Source organism: Acipenser ruthenus, chromosome 40, assembly GCF_902713425.1.
Source record: "Acipenser ruthenus chromosome 40, fAciRut3.2 maternal haplotype, whole genome shotgun sequence".
NCBI classification, from domain to species: domain Eukaryota; kingdom Metazoa; phylum Chordata; class Actinopteri; order Acipenseriformes; family Acipenseridae; genus Acipenser; species Acipenser ruthenus.
Window position 1 is genome coordinate 7777693 of NC_081228.1, and position 20073 is coordinate 7797765.

At 47.6% G+C, this 20073-nt stretch overlaps 1 protein-coding gene across 2 annotated transcripts in view; it reads right to left on the reverse strand.

Annotated features, from left to right (window-relative positions):
• Positions 1-1946: 1946 nt before the first annotated feature.
• LOC117397449 (major histocompatibility complex class I-related gene protein-like) overlaps positions 1947-20073 on the reverse strand; it is a 140669-nt gene continuing 122542 nt past the window's right edge. Inside the window, exons 3-7 of one of the 2 annotated variants that reach the window (XM_059010217.1) lie at positions 14925-15197; positions 7818-8105; positions 6632-6742; positions 4780-4834; positions 1947-2237 (exon numbers count right to left, since the gene is read on the reverse strand). In XM_059010217.1, coding sequence (XP_058866200.1) covers positions 2195-2237; positions 4780-4834; positions 6632-6742; positions 7818-8105; positions 14925-15197 — 770 coding nt within the window. In that variant the 3' untranslated portion in view covers positions 1947-2194. The remainder of the gene's footprint in view (positions 2238-4779; positions 4835-6631; positions 6743-7817; positions 8106-14924; positions 15198-20073) is intronic. The other variant, XM_059010215.1, reaches the window with a different exon arrangement.

A 20073-nucleotide genomic window follows, 5' to 3' on the forward strand; every position in this document is an offset into this window, starting at 1 on the left:
TCAGTTTCATTTGCCTGGTGAAGACAGCCATGTCCGTTTACGATTTATATTAAAGGGTAAGCATTAATCAATTATTATTATTATTTTATCTCACATGTATTGCATGTATTGCTATAAGGGACTCACGCTATGTTTTAGAAATGAGAGAGTTTTGTTGAATGTGCTGAAATAGACCATTGGGTACTTTAGGTGACGTGTTCTTGGCCTGCTTGTCGGCCTTGATTAACACATATATACATGTATTAAAGTGTTAACGTTGATATCTGTTAAGACACTGGACTGCCCAGTGTGTCTTTCAGCTGGGGATACGACGTAGCCTGTAGCTACTCTATCCAATATTTAACCGTTAATAAACCGAACGAGTACTGATCATACTCCGATTCGTAAAAAACTTTAAATACATGAGTCTGTCAATTTCTTGAGTTCTATATTAGTCATCTGGATATACTGCGGGTCCAGAGCACGAACTATATCCCACTAGGAGTAATAACATCTCTGTCCTCCTAACGTCTCCCGAGATAAGAGTGTGTGCTGAGCAGTTCTTAAGAGTACGTAAAGAAATCTGACCACACGGATTTCGTGGCAGCAGAACCCTGAGAATAGAGCCCTAAATGTTCCAAGACGTTCCACCCAGTCTCATAGTTAGGAACACACGTCTCTTTAGGAAAGTTGTTTAAACTGTTACATTCCTGTTGAGTTCAGCAGTACAATACGAAGAAAGCTCCATTCATGTACACTGTTACCTCCTGCCTCAAGGTATTATTTCAAAGGCTTGGAAATGTTTTATTGAATATTGAAATCTATTAGTGCTTTCCACAGGCTTAAGCAGCTCCCATGCTCAGCATCTTGTAAAGCGTGTTTAATAAATAATGATTATCTTTAGATACACATTTGTATGTTGTTGTTTTTGATGGGTTTCATCTTGTATTGCTGACTGTACAATAAAGACTGTGACAGCCATGTGGTGACGTCAGGCCAGACGCAGGAAGAAACACAAAGGAGAAATACTGCAGTGCACAAAGACGCTGCAGCGCCGTTTATTTAAATAACAAGAATAAACACACACAGTAAAAATAAATCAAACAAAACAACATCACCAACACTGAGGAAGACAAGTCAGGCTGGGCAGCAGCCTTCACTGATCCTTGGTTTCTTAGTTTCTTTTGTTTTCAGACACCTTCTCTCGCTCGCGTTCTCCCCACTACTCTCCACCCCCAACTGAGAGCGCTGCAGGTTTATATACCGTGCCGAGGGGTTTAACTAGCTAGTAATGATTCTATTACCCCTCGGCCACAATCTGCACCAGTTTATTAATTACGTGTGACTGCCGGCTAGTTTAACAACGCACTAGCGACAGCCACACATTACCACGAGGTCGTAAAATTGTGGATGGGGCTTCCCATCCACGCTGCCAAACAAAACCTACGACTCTTCATCGTCACATTTACAAATAAAAATAATAATAATAATAATAATAATAATAATAACTCACCACAATAATAATAATAATAATAATAATAATAATAACAACAACTCACCATAATAATAATAATAATAATAATAATAATAATAATAACACCACAAAATAAATACAAAATGATAAATTGCACAGGGGCGGAGGGGTACCCCATTCTAAAAATAAACAAATAATACATTTAAAGCAAAATACAAAACAAGTACATTTTACACAGGGCTCTGCCCTGCCCTCTTCATGTGCAGGGCTCCCAGCCTTCACAAACACATTTATGCTTCACATGATACTCTTGATCACATTTCAAGATGCTCCTCAAAAAGCTTCACTTGAGTTATTTAAAGAATGTTTTTTCAGAGAGTTTGACTCATTATTTTAGACTGAAAGAAGTTAAAGAAGTGACACTAATATATATATATATATATATATATATATATATATATATATATATATATATATATATATATATATATATATATATATATAGATTTACTATTTACAGAAATATTACAGGTACACTGAAAAGTGAACATCTTCTGTACATCTCAAAACTTCAGTAAAATAATAATACATGACATAAAATAATTCTACAAATGACTTCACATTCTTAATTTGACACAGACGGCTGCCACACAGCTTCCTTGTCTATTGGTTTGTGCGATCGCTCTGTGTGGTAACATCAGGCACAATGAAGTGTAAAAGATGAAGCCTCAGCTGAGTCGTTTATTCTGTCTGTTTCATCAGCTTCTCTGCAATGGGGTCACACCTGGAACAATACAGACATGGAACAAAGAGACTGTGGTTAGTAAAGCACATGGGTGAGAAAAGCACAATGGAGCCAGTCTGTGTTTGTGTTTGCACCCTCAAAACTAGCAAGAAACAACTCAAAATCCTAACTGCTGCTCCCTGCACCTCTGTTACAGTCACACCGTTTCATCCTTACAGAAGATGGAGGCTCATTTTACTCTGCTGTGAACAGAATGAAAATTATACCCAATAATGTATAAACTGTGATGGGATTAAAACAGATCAGATCAATCAGAAGAGTCCGATATAGATTTTAGTCTCAATAACACAGAAATGTGTGACACATCCTTGTCTCAAATTAGTAGGTCCTGCCTCTTCAAACATCATGACTGATGAGATGGGTAGAAAAGAGTCGGCGCTCTGAACTAGCCCTACAAGCATCAGGCTCTTTACTGACTGTCCTATCAAGACCATGCTGGAGTATCAGTGAGAAGCAGGAGCGCTCTCAGGCTCTCCTCTGAACTCTACCCTCCTTGTTGGTGTGCTGTGCTCTGTCCTATCAAGACAATGCTGGAGTATCAGTGAGAAGCAGGAGCGCTCTCAGGCTCTCCTCTGAACTCTACCCTCCTTGTTGGTGTGCTGTGCTCTGTCCTATCAAGACAATGCTGGAGTATCAGTGAGAAGCAGGAGTGCTCTCAGGCTCTCCTCTGAACTCTACCCTCCTTGTTGGTGTACTGTGCTCTGTCCTATCAAGACAATGCTGGAGTATCAGTGAGAAGCAGGAGCGCTCTCAGGCTCTCCTCTGAACTCTACCCTCCTTGTTGGTGTGCTGTGCTCTGTCCTATCAAGACAATGCTGGAGTATCAGTGAGACGCAGGAGCGCTCTCAGGCTCTCCTCTGAACTCTACCCTCCTTGTTGGTGTGCTGTGCTCTGTCCTATCAAGACAATGCTGGAGTATCAGTGAGAAGCAGGAGCGCTCTCAGGCTCTCCTCTGAACTCTACCCTCCTTGTTGGTGTGCTGTGCTGTGTCCTATCAAGACAATGCTGGAGTATCAGTGAGAAGCAGGAGCGCTCTCAGGCTCTCCTCTGAACTCTACCCTCCTTGTTGGTGTGCTGTGCTCTGTCCTATCAAGACAATGCTGGAGTATCAGTGAGAAGCAGGAGCGCTCTCAGGCTCTCCTCTGAACTCTACCCTCCTTGTTGGTGTGCTGTGCTCTGTCCTATCAAGACAATGCTGGAGTATCAGTGAGAAGCAGGAGCGCTCTCAGGCTCTCCTCTGAACTCTACCCTCCTTGTTGGTGTGCTGTGCTCTGTCCTATCAAGACAATGCTGGAGTATCAGTGAGAAGCAGGAGTGCTCTCAGGCTCTCCTCTGAACTCTACCCTCCTTGTTGGTGTGCTGTGCTCTGTCCTATCACGTCCATGCTGGAGTATCAGTGAGAAGCAGGAGCGCTCTCAGGCTCTCCTCTGAACTCTACCCTCCTTGTTGGTGTGCTGTGCTCTGTCCTATCAAGACAATGCTGGAGTATCAGTGAGAAGCAGGAGCGCTCTCAGGCTCTCCTCTGAACTCTACCCTCCTTGTTGGTGTGCTGTGCTCTGTCCTATCAAGACAATGCTGGAGTATCAGTGAGAAGCAGGAGCGCTCTCAGGCTCTCCTCTGATCTCTACCCTCCTTGTTGGTGTGCTGTGCTCTGTCCTATCAAGACAATGCTGGAGTATCAGTGAGAAGCAGGAGCGCTCTCAGGCTCTCCTCTGAACTCTACCCTCCTTGTTGGTGTGCTGTGCTCTGTCCTATCAAGACAATGCTGGAGTATCAGTGAGAAGCAGGAGTGCTCTCAGGCTCTCCTCTGAACTCTACCCTCCCTGTTGGTGTGCTGTGCTCTGTCCTATCAAGACAATGCTGGAGTATCAGTGAGAAGCAGGAGTGCTCTCAGGCTCTCCTCTGAACTCTACCCTCCTTGTTGGTGTGCTGTGCTCTGTCCTATCAAGACAATGCTGGAGTATCAGTGAGAAGCAGGAGCGCTCTCAGGCTCTCCTCTGAACTCTACCCTCCTTGTTGGTGTGCTGTGCTCTGTCCTATCAAGTCCATGCTGGAGTATCAGTGCACGTCACTGGCCAGGTTTACATGCAGTTCCAATTTTCACAAGCTGTTATCATCTTTCTCCAGTTTAGCAGGAAGATGACATATGAAACATGAGAATAGATTTGCAATCATCACATTTGATTAAGAAGGAGACACACAAGCGTACTTTTGACACTGGCGTCCGTTACTCATGTGAGACTCACAGGAAACACAAAATCTCATGTAGCTCAGAATAGTCAGGCAGCTGTCAACTTAAATAGCAAACCACAGGCCACAGTACCAATCTCAAACCATAGGCTACAGCTGGTTCTCAAGAGAATACTGTGAGTTCAAGTACAGAACTTAATTCAACTTAACAAAAACAGTACATATATTGAAATGTAAGCAGTGCTGTTTAATACATCTTTTGGGGTGATGATTGATTTAGAAAAAGAACAGAACAAATAGTAATTAAAAGTGCATGAAAATGTATCTTCACCTGTCATCGTTGGTGGAGTTGGATGAGTTGGATGAAGCATCACTTTGTTCCTTTGCTGAAATAATAATAATAATAATAAAATCAATAGAAGCAGACACCAGGAATGAGGAGATCTTTCATAGAAGAGCCTGTAAAGCCCTTCTCACTTGGGTTTATATTTGAATGTTACTGTAGTTTAGTATCTAGCAGGTGTGGCATTAGAAAACAATGAGCTCCTAAAAGCACAGCAAACCAGGTAGAGACAGCTCTGCAGAAACACATAGATTACAACTCTGAACCATCGAAAACAATGAGCTCCTAAAAGCAGAGCAAACCAGGTAGAGACAGCTCTGCAGAAACACATAGATTACAACTCTGAACCATAGAAAACAATGAGCTCCTAAAAGCAGAGCAAACCAGGTAGAGACAGCTCTGCAGAAACACATAGATTACAACTCTGAACCATAGAAAACAATGAGCTCCTAAAAGCAGAGCAAACCAGGTAGAGACAGCTCTGCAGAAACACATATATTACAACTCTGAACCATAGAAAACAATGAGCTCCTAAAAGCAGAGCAAACCAGGTAAAGACAGCGCTGCAGAAACACATAGATTACAACTCTGAACCATAGAAAAGATATTAAGAAGGTACAGGCAGTTTCTACAGATCGGTTTTCCGGTAGCGCAAGTTAAATTGTTCACAAGAACAGTATTTAAAGAACTGCATTCTAACCCCTATAACAAATTCAGAGTCGTCTTTTAAATTGTAATTATTGAATTCAATTCTGTTTGTTTTTCTCCAGCCTTGATCTGCAAAAAAGTGTTTTTGATTTTGAAAAATAAGTTTTATTTCTTCTTAAATCTATACAATTAAAACACATCTAACTCTGCGCTGGTGTGTAGTCAGGGCTGAGATTCATTGCTAAAAGCACTCCCTAAAATCACCCAGAAACTCTGACCTAGTGCACTAAAACCACCGCAGATACTTTTCTGAAGATTCTGCCAGTTACTCTCCTTCATGTGCAATTTTTATTTTTCACGCATTAAAAGAACAAAAATAGTAGCCCAAGTAAAGTAATGACTGGGAGCTCGAGTCATTTCTGCTTTAGTGACCAGGGTGACCCATCCAGCTTTGGACAGGACTGCCCTGAAATTGTGGGTCAGTGTCCCTGTCCAGGGCCGCCCAAAATATCCCGGTTTCCTTGAGTTCCACCGACTGCAATGAGATAAAGACTGAGAGAAGGTACAGCAGGTCTAGCTATATGCTGCATTCAGCCTCTGTGTCACTGATGTGTGGGTTCTTCTTGTAAAGCATTTCTAAAATGCTAGATTCATGTCCTTATTGGCACCTGGAAGAGTCCCGTTCAGCTTATAAGCACACATTATCATCATGTTTTCCAAGAGCATAGCATGTGTGTTAAACTCATGTTGGGTAACGTTTTCAGTACTCTGCAAATCTGGAGTGCCATCAGGGGTTCAAATCCTTGGTTAGCTGTTTCAGGAGTTAGGGCTCTATCCATCATCACTGACCCAGTGCTGGCAGCAGTTTATTCAGAACCTAAACTTTAAGGCCAGCTGAAAGCTGAGTCCAGAGAGGACTGTGGAAGACATCTCTTCAGATTCCTACATGGAGGAATCAGCAGCCCAGTGCAAAGACTAGTACAGGTACCTTTTACACATTTACTGCAGGAGAGACCAGGCCATTAAAAGACTGGGATAATCTAGAAATGGGAGTTTGTTCAGTTAATCTCATAAATATGTATATTTCATGTCTCCATCATGTCTGTTCTGTACATACAGAACACAATTCATAAAGGAATTAGAAATGCATCATTAATAAAGCAGCTCTTAACCCCGCCTCCCTCTCTCTCACCTGATGCTCTTTTCTTCCAGATGAGAGCTCCTATGATCACTGCGATGATCAGACCCAGAGCAGCCAGCACACCACCAGCAACAAACCCCATGTTGAGAGCAGCCTCTGGAACTGCAAACACACAGGAGACTGTTTAGCAAAAGCAATCAGTGAAGATAATGACCCACATCCCTGCAGCGGGAATCAGACTCTATTTAAAGCACAGTAATACCAGTGCTGTGAAAGTTTACCACAGTCATGTAGCATTTCCAGTAAAACCAGTCTAATCCGGCCCCTCTACAAACCGGCATTCTGGGTAATTCAGCATGATTTACGGGCCCCTCTACAATCCCTATTGAAATGAATGGTGTGCTCCCCTCTACAATCCCTATTGAAATGAATGGTGTGCTCCCCTCTACAATCCCTATTGAAATGAATGGTGTGCTCCCCTCTACAATCCCTATTGAAATGAATGGTGTGCTCCCCTCTACAATCCCTATTGAAATGAATGGTGTGCTCCCCTCTACAATCCCTATTGAAATGAATGGTGTGCTCCCCTCTACAATCCCTATTGAAATGAATGGTGTGCTCCCCTCTACAATCCCTATTGAAATGAATGGTGTGCTCCCCTCTACAATCCCTATTGAAATGAATGGTGTGCTCCCCTCTACAATCCCTATTGAAATGAATGGTGTGCTCCCCTCTACAATCCCTATTGAAATGAATGGTGTGCTCCCCTCTACAATCTGTCTATTCTGGAATCCGGCATGATTTTTAAGTCTCTTCTTTCATAAGGGTGCATCCATGAGATAAACTAATCTAGCACCAACTGTTCTTAAAGCAGACCCCTTTGTGAAGTGCTATCAGGAGGGAACTTCAGCTGGGAAATCCCTGTTGCAATAAAAAGCTTTTGAATTGAAGAGAGTGGCTGTAGTGTTTGTGATTTCTCATTGTATGCTTCAGGTACAGCCTCCCTCCCTCCCTTCCTGCTCACACAGTCTATTTCAGTACCAGGGTCTCAGGTACAGCATCCCTCCCTCCCTCCTGGCTCACAGTCTATTTCAGTACCAGGGTCTCAGGTACAGCCTCCCTCCCTCCCTCCCTGCTCACACAGTCTATTTCAGTACCAGGGTCTCAGGTACAGCCTCCCTCCCTCCCTCACTGCTCACACAGTCTATTTCAGTAGCAGGGTCTCTCTCTCTCTTACCCCATTTCACATCCATCTTCTCATCCAGACTGGCGTGGTCCACCTGGCAGGAGTAGCTGTGTTTCTTCTGGTCCTCAGGACTCACTGTCAGGATCTTTCTCAGCTGGTAGGTTCTGTCCTCATTGGGTAGCACCTCTCCACTCCACACCCCCTCCTCCAGCAGAGCCTCACCGTCTCTGATCCAGTTCACCTCAACCTCTCGGGGGTAGAACCCCGTCACGTGGCAAATGACGTCCGTTCCTGCAGATTCCTGCGCTTTCCTCTGTATCAGCGTCACTTCAGGGCGGACTGGGGAAGGAGAACATCAGTACTGTTACAGTTACACCCCAGGATTGTTTCATGCAGTATTCAATCACACTGCAGAAACATCCTGCACTCTGATTGGCTGAGAGGGTATATGTAAATGGAGCTAATGTATGGCTGATCTGAGTGTATCTCTAGCCCTGGCATGCTGGTCAGTTTGAATTGGAACTGATCTCATCAAAACAGATCAGCTCAGCAGTTTCTTAGTTAACAGCAGAACAAACAGGCATTGTGTTTTTACAGGTACCTTTGTGTTTATAGTAACTGAATAGCACAGTCTGTGCATTATCAGTGATCTTAGCATAGCAACACATTTTTTTACTGTTTCTATCGAGGGTTTGTTCTCATGTTTCAGAATGCTCTCTGACCAGGGTGGGCCAAATCACTTTGTATGCTGGTGCCCATTTGGCCACTAGCTTTAAAAACCTGGTGGCCAAATTAACTTATATTATTTGTTGTTTATTTAGCAGACACATTTATCCAAGGTGACTTACAGAGACTAGGGTGTGTGAACTATGCATCAGCTGCAGAGTCACTTACAATTACGTCTCACCCGAAAGACGGAGCACAAGGAGGTTAAGTGACTTGCTCAGGGTCACACAATGAGTCAGTGGCTGAGGTGGGATTTGAACCGGGGCCCTTCTGGTTACAAGCCCGTTTCTTTAACCACTGGACCACACAGCCTTCATTTTCAAACGAGGACAAGATGAGGAGACATGTATAATTTGCACACACATTGCTTTTGCATGCCTTGTTTTCTTGTAAACGGATGTATTTTTTTTTATTATCTCTAAATTGTGGGAGGGGAACTCTATACAATCGATGTGCCAGGGAACTATATACATAAAATGGCAGGGAACTATATGCACTAAACACCAGTGAAACATTTGCTTTTGTTTTAACTCCAAAAATGCATGCTAAGCAAAATCTGATTCCTAAAAAAAGCAATACAATTGATAGTGAATTTTACTTCAGTAGCTTGAAATTTAAATTGACCTTATTGTTAAACAGGTGTTCTGAAAATCTGTGCTCCATTGGAAATCTGAGCTCCACTGGAATTCTGAGCTACCTGGAAATCTGGAAATCTGAGCTCCACTGGAAATCTGAGCTCCACTGGAAATCTGAGCTACCTGGAAATCTGAGCTCCACTGGAAATCTGAGCTCCATTGGAAATCTGAGCTACCTGGAAATCTGAGCTCCACTGGAAATCTGAGCTCCATTGGAAATCTGAGCTACCTGGAAATCTGAGCTCCACTGGAAATCTGAGCTCCATTGGAAATCTGAGCTACCTGGAAATCTGAGCTCCATTGGAAATCTGAGCTCACCTGGAAATCTGAGCTACCTGGAAATCTGAGCTCCACTGGAAATCTGAGCTCCACTGGAAATCTGAGCTACCAAAAAATCTGAGCTCCACTGGAAATCTGAGCTACCTGGAAATCTGAGCTCCATTGGAAATCTGAGCTCCACTGGAAATCTGAGCTCCACTGGAAATCTGAGCTATCTGGAAATCTGAGCTCCACTGGAAATCTGAGCTCCATTGGAAATCTGAGCTACCTGGAAATCTGAGCTCCACTGGAAATCGGAGCTACCTGGAAATCTGAGCTCCACTGGAAATCTGAGCTCCATTGGAAATCTGAGCTACCTGGAAATCTGAGCTCCACTGGAAATCTGAGCTCCACTGGAAATCTGAGCTACCTGGAAATCTGAGCTCCATTGGAAATCTGAGCTCCACTGGAAATCTGAGCTCCACTGGAAATCTGAGCTATCTGGAAATCTGAGCTCCACTGGAAATCTGAGCTCCATTGGAAATCTGAGCTACCTGGAAATCTGAGCTCCACTGGAAATCGGAGCTACCTGGAAATCTGAGCTCCACTGGAAATCTGAGCTACCTGGAAAACTGAGCTACCTGGAAATTAACTGCTCATTTCAGGTCCTGCCACAACATCTCAATGGGGTTTAGGTCTGGACTTTGACTAGGCCATTCCAAAACTTAAAATTTCTTGTTCTTCAACCATTCTGATGTAGACTTGCTTGTGTGTTTTGGATCATTGTCTTGCTGCATGACCCAGCTACGCTTCAGCTTCAGCTCACGGACGGATGGCCTGACATTCTCCTGTAGAATTCTCTGATACAGAGCAGAATTCAGGGTTCCTTCAATGATGGCAAGGCGTCCAGGTCCTGATGCAGCAAAGCATCCCCAAACCATGACACTACCACCACCATGCATTCATGTTCTTCTTAGTGAGCAATGGTTTCCGCCTTGCTACTCTGCCATGAATCCCATTTTTGCCCAGTGTCTTTCTGATGGTGGAGTCATGAACACTGACCTTAGTCGAGGCGAGAGAGGCCTGCTGATCCCAGGATGTTGTTCTAGGGTTCTTTGTGACTTCCTGGACGATTTTACGCCTTGTTTTTGGAGAGATTTTGGCAGGACGGCTACTCCTGGGAAGATTCACTACTGTCCCAAACTGTCTCCATTTGGACAATATGGCTCTGACTGTGGTTCGGTGGAGCCCCAGAGCCCTAGAAATGGCTTTGTAACCCTTTCCAGACTGATAGGCATCAACAACTTTTTTTTCCAGAGGTCTTCAGCAATTTCTTTTGTTCGTGGCATGATGTGCCTCTAGAACCTGTGTCCTGACAACTTCACTCTGATGGTAAGGGCCAAAGTTAGTCACATTTATATTGGGCAGGGCTGGCCCAAATCAGGCCTAGTTGTTAACCAAAGTATTCAAACAGCTGACCCTAATTATCCCTTTAATTGGGTTGAGTTAACTGGGGGGGGGGGCAACAACTTTTTCACCCCTGAAGATTGCATGTTTGATTACCTTGCACATGTACATCATTCAGTTTAATAAACTACATCATGAATATGAAGGAACATTCAAAGCAAATCCGGCATAAGGTTCTTCAAAAGCACCAATCAGGGGTAGGATATAAGAACATTTCCAAGGCACTGAATATCCCCTGGAGCACAGTAAAGTCCATTATTAAAAAATGGAGAGAATATGGCACAACTGTGAATCTGTCTAGAACAGGCCGTCCTCAAAAACTGAGCATCCAGGCGAGAAGGGCACTAGTCAGGGGGCGGCCTCCAAGAGGCCTATGGCAACTCTAAAGGAGTTACAGTGTTCCACGGCTGAGCTGGGAGACACTGTGCATACGGCAACAACAGCCCGGGTGCTTCACAAAACTGGCCTTGGAGAGTGGCAAAAAGAAAGCCATTGTTAAAAAAAACTCAAATTGCGTCTAGAGTTTGCCAGAAGGCATGTGGGAGACTCTGAGACCAAGTGGAAGAAGATTCTATGGTCTGATGAGACCAAAATTTAGCTTTTTGGCCTCAACGCTAAGCACTATGTTTGGCGCAAGCCTAACACCGCACATCATCCTGAGAACACCATCCCTACCGTGAAGCATGGTGGTGGCAGCATCATGCTATGGGGATGCTTCTCTGTGTCAGGGTCTGGAAAGCTCGCGAAGATAGAGGGAAAAATGGATGCAGCAAAGTACAGAGAAATCCTGGAGGAAAACCTGCTGAAGTCTGCAAGAGACCTGGGACTTGGGAGAAGATTCATCTTCCAGCAGGACAATGACCCCAAACATACAGCCAAAGCCACACTGGAGTGGCTTAAAAACAAAAAGGTCAATGTCCTGGTGTGGCCCAGTCAAAGCCCGGACCTCAATCCAATTGAGAATATGTGGAAAGAGTTGAAAATTGCTGTTCACCAAAGGTCCCCATCCAACTTGATGGAGCTTGAGCAATTTAGAAATGAAGAATGGGCAAAAATTGCAGTGTCCAGATGTGCAAAGCTGGTAGAGACTTATCCAAATAGACTCATGGCTGTAATTGCTGCCAAAGATGCCTCTACTAAATATTGACTCAAGAGGGTGAATACTTATGCAATCAATTATTTTCTGTTTTGTATTTGTAATTAATTTAGAACAATTTGTACATTTTATTTTTCACTTTGACATTATGGACTTTTTTGTGTTGATCAGTGGCAAAAACTCAACTTAAATCAATTTGATTCCATGTTGTAACACAATAAAATGTGGGAAAGTCCAAGGGGGGTGAATACTTTTGAGAGCCACTGTATATAAATGTGTACGATTTTATTGTATTGTTTTTAACCCCGATACCTCCTTATGTCAGACAAACATCTCCGGTTTAGCGAGGGGCTACTGTGTGATTCTGACAAGCTTTCTGATAGAAACACATTTTATATTTGTGGGTGAAGGTGGGGGCCCCACTATAGAATCTGATGTGATTAAACTGCCTTTCATTATTTATTTGAAAAAATGTCACACAGCCTTTACAATGTTAGAGATCTTGCTAAGATGATACAACAAAATGTATTATTATTATTATTATTATTTATTTCTTAGCAGACGCCCTTATCCAGGGCGACTTACAATCGTAAGCAAAAACATTTCAAGCGTTACAATACAAGTAATACAATAAGAGCAAGAAATACAATAACTTTAGTTCAAGTAAAGTACAAGTTTGCCAAACCACAATTCAATAATACAGCAGGTACTAGTGATAGTTACATCATGATATGTTTAAATAGTGATAGTTACATCAGGATGTGATTAAATACAAAGTACTACAGGTTAAAAACTTGGCAGATTACAGTATTCTGAAGTACAGGATTAAATGCAGTAAAATAGGGGCTGATAAGAGCAAAATAAAGCACATTTACATGAAGGGTGATAGTGTCCCAGGATACAAACAGAGGAGTTCTACAGGTGCTCTTTGAAGAGGTGAGTCTTAAGGAGGCGCCGGAATGTGGTCAGGGACTGGGCAGTCCTGACATCTGTAGGAAGGTCATTCCACCACTGCGGAGCAAGGGTGGAGAAGGAGCGGGCTTTGGAGGCAGGGGAGCGTAGCGGAGGTAGAGCTAGTCTTCTAGTGCAGGCGGAGCGGAGAGGTCGAGTGGGGGTGTAGGGAGAGATGAGGGTCTGGAGGTAGCTGGGTGCAGACTGGTCAAGGCATCTGTAGGCTAGTACAAGAGTCTTGAACTGGATGCGAGCGGTGATCGGGAGCCAGTGGAGCGAGCGGAGTAGTGGAGTAGCGTGGGCGAAGCGAGGCAGAGAGAACACTAGGCGGGCAGCAGAGTTCTGGATGAGCTGGAGCGGACGGGTGGCGGACGCAGGGAGGCCAGCCAGGAGGGAGTTGCAGTAGTCTAGGCGGGAGAGTACCAGGGCCTGGACCAGGAGCTGGGTAGCATAGTTGGTGAGGAAGGGTCGGATTCTTCGGATGTTGCTCAGGAAGAATCTGCAAGTGCGTGCCAGAGTGGAGATGTGCTGGGAATAAGAGAGGCAGGGGTCCAGGGTGACTCCAAGGTTCTTAGCTGAGGAAGAGGGAGAGAGTGTGGTAGATTCCAGAGGAACAGAGATGGAGAGATCAGAGGAGGGGGAGGAGGAGGGAAAGAAAAGGAGGTCAGATTTAGAGAGGTTGAGTTTGAGGTGATGCGAGTGCATCCAGGAGGAAATAGCAGACAGACAGGTAGAGATACGGGAGGAGATGGTGGAGTCAGAGGTGGGGAAGAAGAGGAAAATCTGAGCATCATCAGCATAGAAATGGTATGAGAAACCATAGGATGCGATGAGGGGGCCCAGGGAGCGGGTGTAGAGAGAGAACAGGAGAGGACCCAAGACTGACCCTTGGGGGACTCCAGTTAAGAGAGGGTGAGGTGTGGATGTTGCTCCACGCCAGGTTACCTGGTAAGTGCGGTTGGAGAGGTAGGAGGAGAACCAGGCCAGAGCAGTGCCAGAGATCCCCAGGTCAGCAAGAGAAGATAGTAGAATAGAGTGATCAACAGTGTCAAAGGCAGCAGAGAGGTCGAGGAGAATTAGGACAGAGGAGAGAGAGGCAGCTCGGGCACATTTAAGTGAGTTGGTGACAGACAGGAGGGCGGTTTCAGTAGAGTGAGCAGAGCGGAAGCCAGATTGGAGAGGGTCAAGCAGAGAGTGGTTGGACAGGAAAGCAGAGAGCTGGCGGTGTACAGTCCGCTCGAGGGTTTTGGAGAGGAAGGGTAGGAGGGAGACAGGACGGTAGCTCTGGAGGGAGGTGGGGTCGAGGGTAGGTTTTTTGAGGAGGGGAGTGATAGAGGCTTTTTTGAAGGCAGAGGGGAAGATACCAGAAAGTAGAGAGGTGTTGAGGAGGGAGGAGATGAAGGGGAGTAGAGCAGGAGCAGCAGCTTGAAAGAGGTGAGTGGGGAGGGGGTCCAAGGCACACGTGGTGGGTTTGTGACCCTGGAGCAGGGAGGAGAGGTCAGAGTCTGAGAGGGGCAAGAAGGTGGAGAAGGAGGGTGAGTTAGTAGGGGTTGCAGTGGGTGTAGGAGTTGGAGCGGGAGGGGGTGCGGGGGAGGGAGAGGTGTTAAAGAGTTTGCGGATATCTGAAATTTTAGAAGAGAAGAAGGAGGCAAAGTCATCAGGGGAGATAGAGGAGGGAGGAGGAGGGGGAATTGTATACTTTGTGAATTGTTGCAATGAAAGTGCAAATGCGGTATGTTTGCACTGCAACTGGCCCATCTTAGTACATCTATCCCTAAGTAATTCAGTCATGTGTGAAGATCTGTACCTGCACATTATAAACATATAGTATCTGATGAGTTAAACACATGGAATACTGCATGAGATTGTTACTTTACCTTTAAACTATAAACACTCAGTTAGTATCTGATGAGTTAAACACAAGGAATACTGTATGAGATTGTTACTTTACCTTTAAACTATAAACACTCAGTTAGTCTCTGATGAGTTAAACACAAGGAATACTGTATGAGATTGTTACTTTACCTTTCCTCTGCAGTGTCTTCATCCCATACTGGAGGTACCACTCCAGCAAGTGGTAACAGCCCTGTGTATGATAGTCCAAATTGATCTGTTGCCAGGCTGTGTCAGCTTCCAGCTTGTTTTTATAGAAGACAGCCTGCGGCACAGCAGCGATCCAGTTCTTGGTCTCCACATCAAAACTAATAAAATCCTTCCCATCATACATGTGATACAAATATGACCGCCTGGTCCCGTCATCATCCAGCTCACAGCCACCCGCGTCCTGGTAAGTGTGAACTGAAATAAACACACAAAGACAAAAGACTAACTAGACATTAGTGTCTGTTCAAAGTAAAGCTTTCTGATTTTGTAATTAGAACACTTATAGAATATATTATTGATTATTAAAGACATGTATTAACAGACTCCTTATAGAATATGCTCTGCAATGTGGTCAGTCTCTGGTGTATGCATGCAGTTGCAATATATGATAATATTGTAACATTTTGTCAGGTTTTTATGAAGCAGGACTCAGGGAGACAGTGTTAAATTCTCAAATTCACGGTTTATTGAGGTACTGAGCAGAAAATTCCTGTTTGGGGCCAAGACTGGTCAAAGTGTGCATGTGACAACAATATCCCAAGCACTCCACAAATCTGGCCTATATGGTAGGGTGGCAAGAAGGAAGCCATTACTCAAGAAAGCCCACCTTGAATCCTGTTTGAAGTATGCAAAAAAAACACTCAGGAGATTCTGTAGCCATGTGGCAAAAAGTTTTGTGGTCTGATGAAACTAAAATGGAACTTTTTGGCCTAAATGCAAAGCGTTATGTTTGGTGCAAACCCAACACAGCGCATCACCCAAAGAACACCATCCCTACTGTGAAGCACGGTGGTGGCAGCATCATGTTATGGGGATGTTTCTCATCGGCTGGGACTGGGGCACTGTGACAGTCTGGCTCGCAGTGGTGTGGTGGATGACGTCACGGACCAGGAAGTAACTGACTCCAAAACAGTGGATGGGTGGGTGAAACCGAGTGCAAAAGCACTCAGCGTATTTAATAATAAACAAACAAAAGATTTAAACAAAATACAAACAAAAGGGCACGAGGGCCAAACGAATAAATAAACAAACAAGTAAGTGCCGTGCTGGATAATCCAGCACGTATTAGCAATTGTTTTTTAAATGTTATTCCTTCTCTCCGCTCCCCGTACTCTCTACTCCAACACCCCAACCCCCAACACCCCAAGTGCAGAGAGCTGCTGGTTTATATACTCTGGCCGAGGGATTTAACTAGTTGGTAATTATCTTATTATCCCCCGGCCAGAGTCTGCACGCGTTTGGTAAGGATGCATGACTGTCAGCTAGTTAAATAATCAGTAGCTGATCAGCCATGCATCCTCACGGGGTTTTTAAATATAATAATAAAAGACGCGGCGCTTTTACCCGCGCCGCAAACAAAAATACAAATAATAATAAATAGGGGCGGGACACTCCGCCACACATGCCCCCCCTTGTGCGCAGCACACATGGCCCCAACGGCCACCTCCCCCCTCAGTCTCAATGTCCTGGAAGAGGGGGAAGCAAGTTGCATCTGGGGGGTGGCCATGGTGGAATTTCTGGCACCCCCCAATTCTTCGTGGCCGGCAGCTCCCTCTTCCGGGGCTCCCTCCACACTCTATCCTGCCGCGAAAGTGCGGCTGGGGGAGCTGGTCTCCTGACCTTCCCCCTCCTCTTCACGGCCAGCAGTTCCCCTCCGTGGGGCTCTGACCACACAATCTCCTGCCGCGAAAGTGCGGCTGGGGGAGCTGGTCTCCTGACCTCCCCCCCCTTCTTCAAGGCCGGCAGTTCCCCTCCGTGGGGCTCCGACCACATGATCTCCGGCCGCGAAAGTGCGGCTGGGGGAGCTGGTCTCCTGACCTCCCCCCCGTTCTTCATTGCCGGCAGCTCCCCTCCGTGGGGCTCCAACCACATGATCTCCGGCCGCGAAAGTGCGGCTGGGGGAGCTGGTCTCCGGACCTCTCCCCCTTTCTTCATGGCCGGCAGCTCCCCTCCGTGGGGCTCCAACCACATGATCTCCGGCCGCGAAAGTGCGGCTGGGGGAGCTGGTCTCCGGACCTCTCCCCCTTTCTTCATGGCCGTCCGTTCCCCTCCGTAGGGCTCCGGCCATAGTGTAGTGACCCCAGGCGAAGCAGGATCCCTGGCGACCCCAGGCGAAGCAGGATCCCTGGCGACCCCAGGCGACGGCAGCGAACCCTCGGGAGGCGACGGCAGCGGCAGCGGACCCTCGGGAGGCGACGGCAGCGGCAGCGGACCCTCGGGAGGCGACGGCAGCGGCAGCGGACCCTCGGGAGGCGACGGCAGCGGACCCTCGGGAGGCGACGGCAGCGGCAGCGGACCCTCGGGAGGCGACGGCAGCGGACCCTCGGGAGGCGACGGCAGCGGCAGCGGACCCTCGGGAGGTGAACTCGGGAGGGGAGCCCCTGGCCATGGAGGCGGCAGCGGGAGCTCCACTTCTCCCTCGTTCCCTGTAGCTGGTGGCTCTCCAGGCGATGTGGAGCAACAGGCAGCCCCAGGCGATGCGAGGCAGGCATCCCTGGGTGGTGCGAGGCAGGGCAGGAGCAGTCCTTCCCATGACGGTGGATGTGGAACCAGCAGGTATTCACCCTCTGCTGGTGGAGGTGGGAGGGGAAAGCAGTCCTCCCACAGCGGCTGAGACGGAACCAGCAGGTATTCACCCTCTGCTGGTGGAGCTGGGAGTGGCAAGCAGTCCTCCCACGGCGGCTGAGGCGGAACCAGCAGGTATTCACCCTCTGCTGGTGGAGGTGGGAGGGGCAAGCAGTCCTCCCACGACGGTGGAGGCGGAACCAGCAGGCATTCACCCTCTGCTGGTGGAGGTGGGAGGGGCAAGCAGTCCTCCCACGACGGTGGATGTGGAACCAGCAGGCATTCACCCTCTGCTGGTGGAGGTGGGAGGGGCAAGCAGTCCTCCCACGACGGTGGAGGCGGAACCAGCAGGCATTCACCCTCTGCTGGTGGAGGTGGCGGAGGCAGAGGCAGCTCTTGCTGCTCTGCTCCTGGTGATGGTGGAGACAGAAGCGATGGGGCGGATGCTGGCCACTCAGAGGGAGGCTGTGGCGGTGCTGGCTCCCTCTGCTGTGGCGGCTGGGCTGGTGTGTGCCGTGCTCCCTTCAGCAGCATAAATAGAGGCTGCTGGGGAACACCAGCATCCTGCCCTTCTCCCCCCCAGAAAAATTCAGGGGGTTGAGCCTGTAACTCCTCCCCTTCTGGCTCTTGGGACTGCAGCTTGGGTCCTAAGGCTGTGGAAGCGCAGACTTCTACCTCTTGGGCTATGGACGCACCGACTCCCCCCTCTTTGGGCTGTGGACGCACCGACTCCTCCCTCTTGGGCTGTGGACGCACCGACTCCTCCCTCTTGGGCTGTGGACGCACCGACTCCCCCCTCTTGGGCGTAGGACGTTCGGGCTCCCCCCACTCGGGCGTAGGACGTTCGGGCTCCTCCCACTCGGGCGTAGGACGTTCGGGCTCCTCCCACTCGGGCGTAGGACGTTCGGGCTCCTCCCACTCGGGCGTAGGACGTTCGGGCTCCTCCCACTCGGGCGTAGGACGTTCGGGCTCCTCCTCCTCAGGCTGTGGAGGCGAAACCAGCAGGCATTCTCCCTCTGCTGGTGGAGACGGTAGCGATGGCTCCTCTCCCTCTGATGCTGGAGACGGTAGCGATGGCTCCTCTCCCTCTGATGCTGGAGACGGTAGCGATGGCTCCTCTCCCTCTGCTGGTGGAGACGGTAGCGATGGCTCCTCTCCCTCTGGCGCTGGAGACGGCAGCGATGGCTCCTCTCCCTCTGGCGCTGGAGACGGCAGCGATGGCTCCTCTCCCTCTGGCGCTGGAGACGGCAGCGATGGCTCCTCTCCCTCTGGCGCTGGAGACGGCAGCGATGGCTCCTCTCCCTCTGGCGCTGGAGACGGCAGCGATGGCTCCTCTCCCTCTGGCGCTGGAGACGGCAGCGATGGCTCCTCTCCCTCTGGCGCTGGAGACGGCAGCGATGGCTCCTCTCCCTCTGCTGGTGGAGACGGTAGCGATGGCTCCTCTCCCTTTGGTGCTGGAGATGGCAGCAGCAGGGTCTCTCCCATATCCGCAGCCAGGTAGTTGAGCACCATGGCTGCGATGTCTGGGAGGGATGCTGGGTGGTGTTGCTGTTCCCAGGCCTCCCAGCGCTCCCCATCTCTTGCCCACAGGAGGTTGATCACTGCAGGGAGGGCTTCCTCATAATCCCTCCCCGGCTCCACCAGCCAGTCCCAGACTCCCTCAGAGGAGAGTGCATTCGTCCTCTTTGGAGGATGCAGGTCCTCCCTCACTGGACGCTCTGGCTCCTCTTTCTCCTGCCATGGAGGGGGTTGGTCGGGTGCTATGTGACCCACCTCCCCAACAGCGAAGCACCACTCCTCACCTTTCAAGCAGGTGGGGCAGACGTCCAGCATGGTTGAGCTACAGTGGGACCTGCGACCGGCCCCACGCTGCTGTAGCTGCTGCTTCCTCCGTCCGCTTCTTCCCATATTTTTTTTTTTTTTTTTTTTTCCCCCAAAAAACACACAAAAAACACTTTGAAAAAAAAACGAACAAAAAAAACGAGCTTTTCTTTCCTGGTCCGGCTATTGGAGGCGTTTGTTTTGTCCCACGCAGGACACCATATGTGACAGTCTGGCTCGCAGTGGTGTGGTGGATGACGTCACGGACCAGGAAGTAACTGACTCCAAAACAGTGGATGGGCGGGTGAAACCGAGTGCAAAAGCACTCAGCGTATTTAATAATAAACAAACAAAAGATTTAAACAAAATACAAACAAAAGGGCACGAGGGCCAAACGAATAAATAAACAAACAAGTAAGTGCCGTGCTGGATAATCCAGCACGTATTAGCAATTGTTTTTTAAATGTTATTCCTTCTCTCCGCTCCCCGTACTCTCTACTCCAACACCCCAACCCCCAACACCCCAAGTGCAGAGAGCTGCTGGTTTATATACTCTGGCCGAGGGATTTAACTAGTTGGTAATTATCTTATTATCCCCCGGCCAGAGTCTGCACGCGTTTGGTAAGGATGCATGACTGTCAGCTAGTTAAATAATCAGTAGCTGATCAGCCATGCATCCTCACGG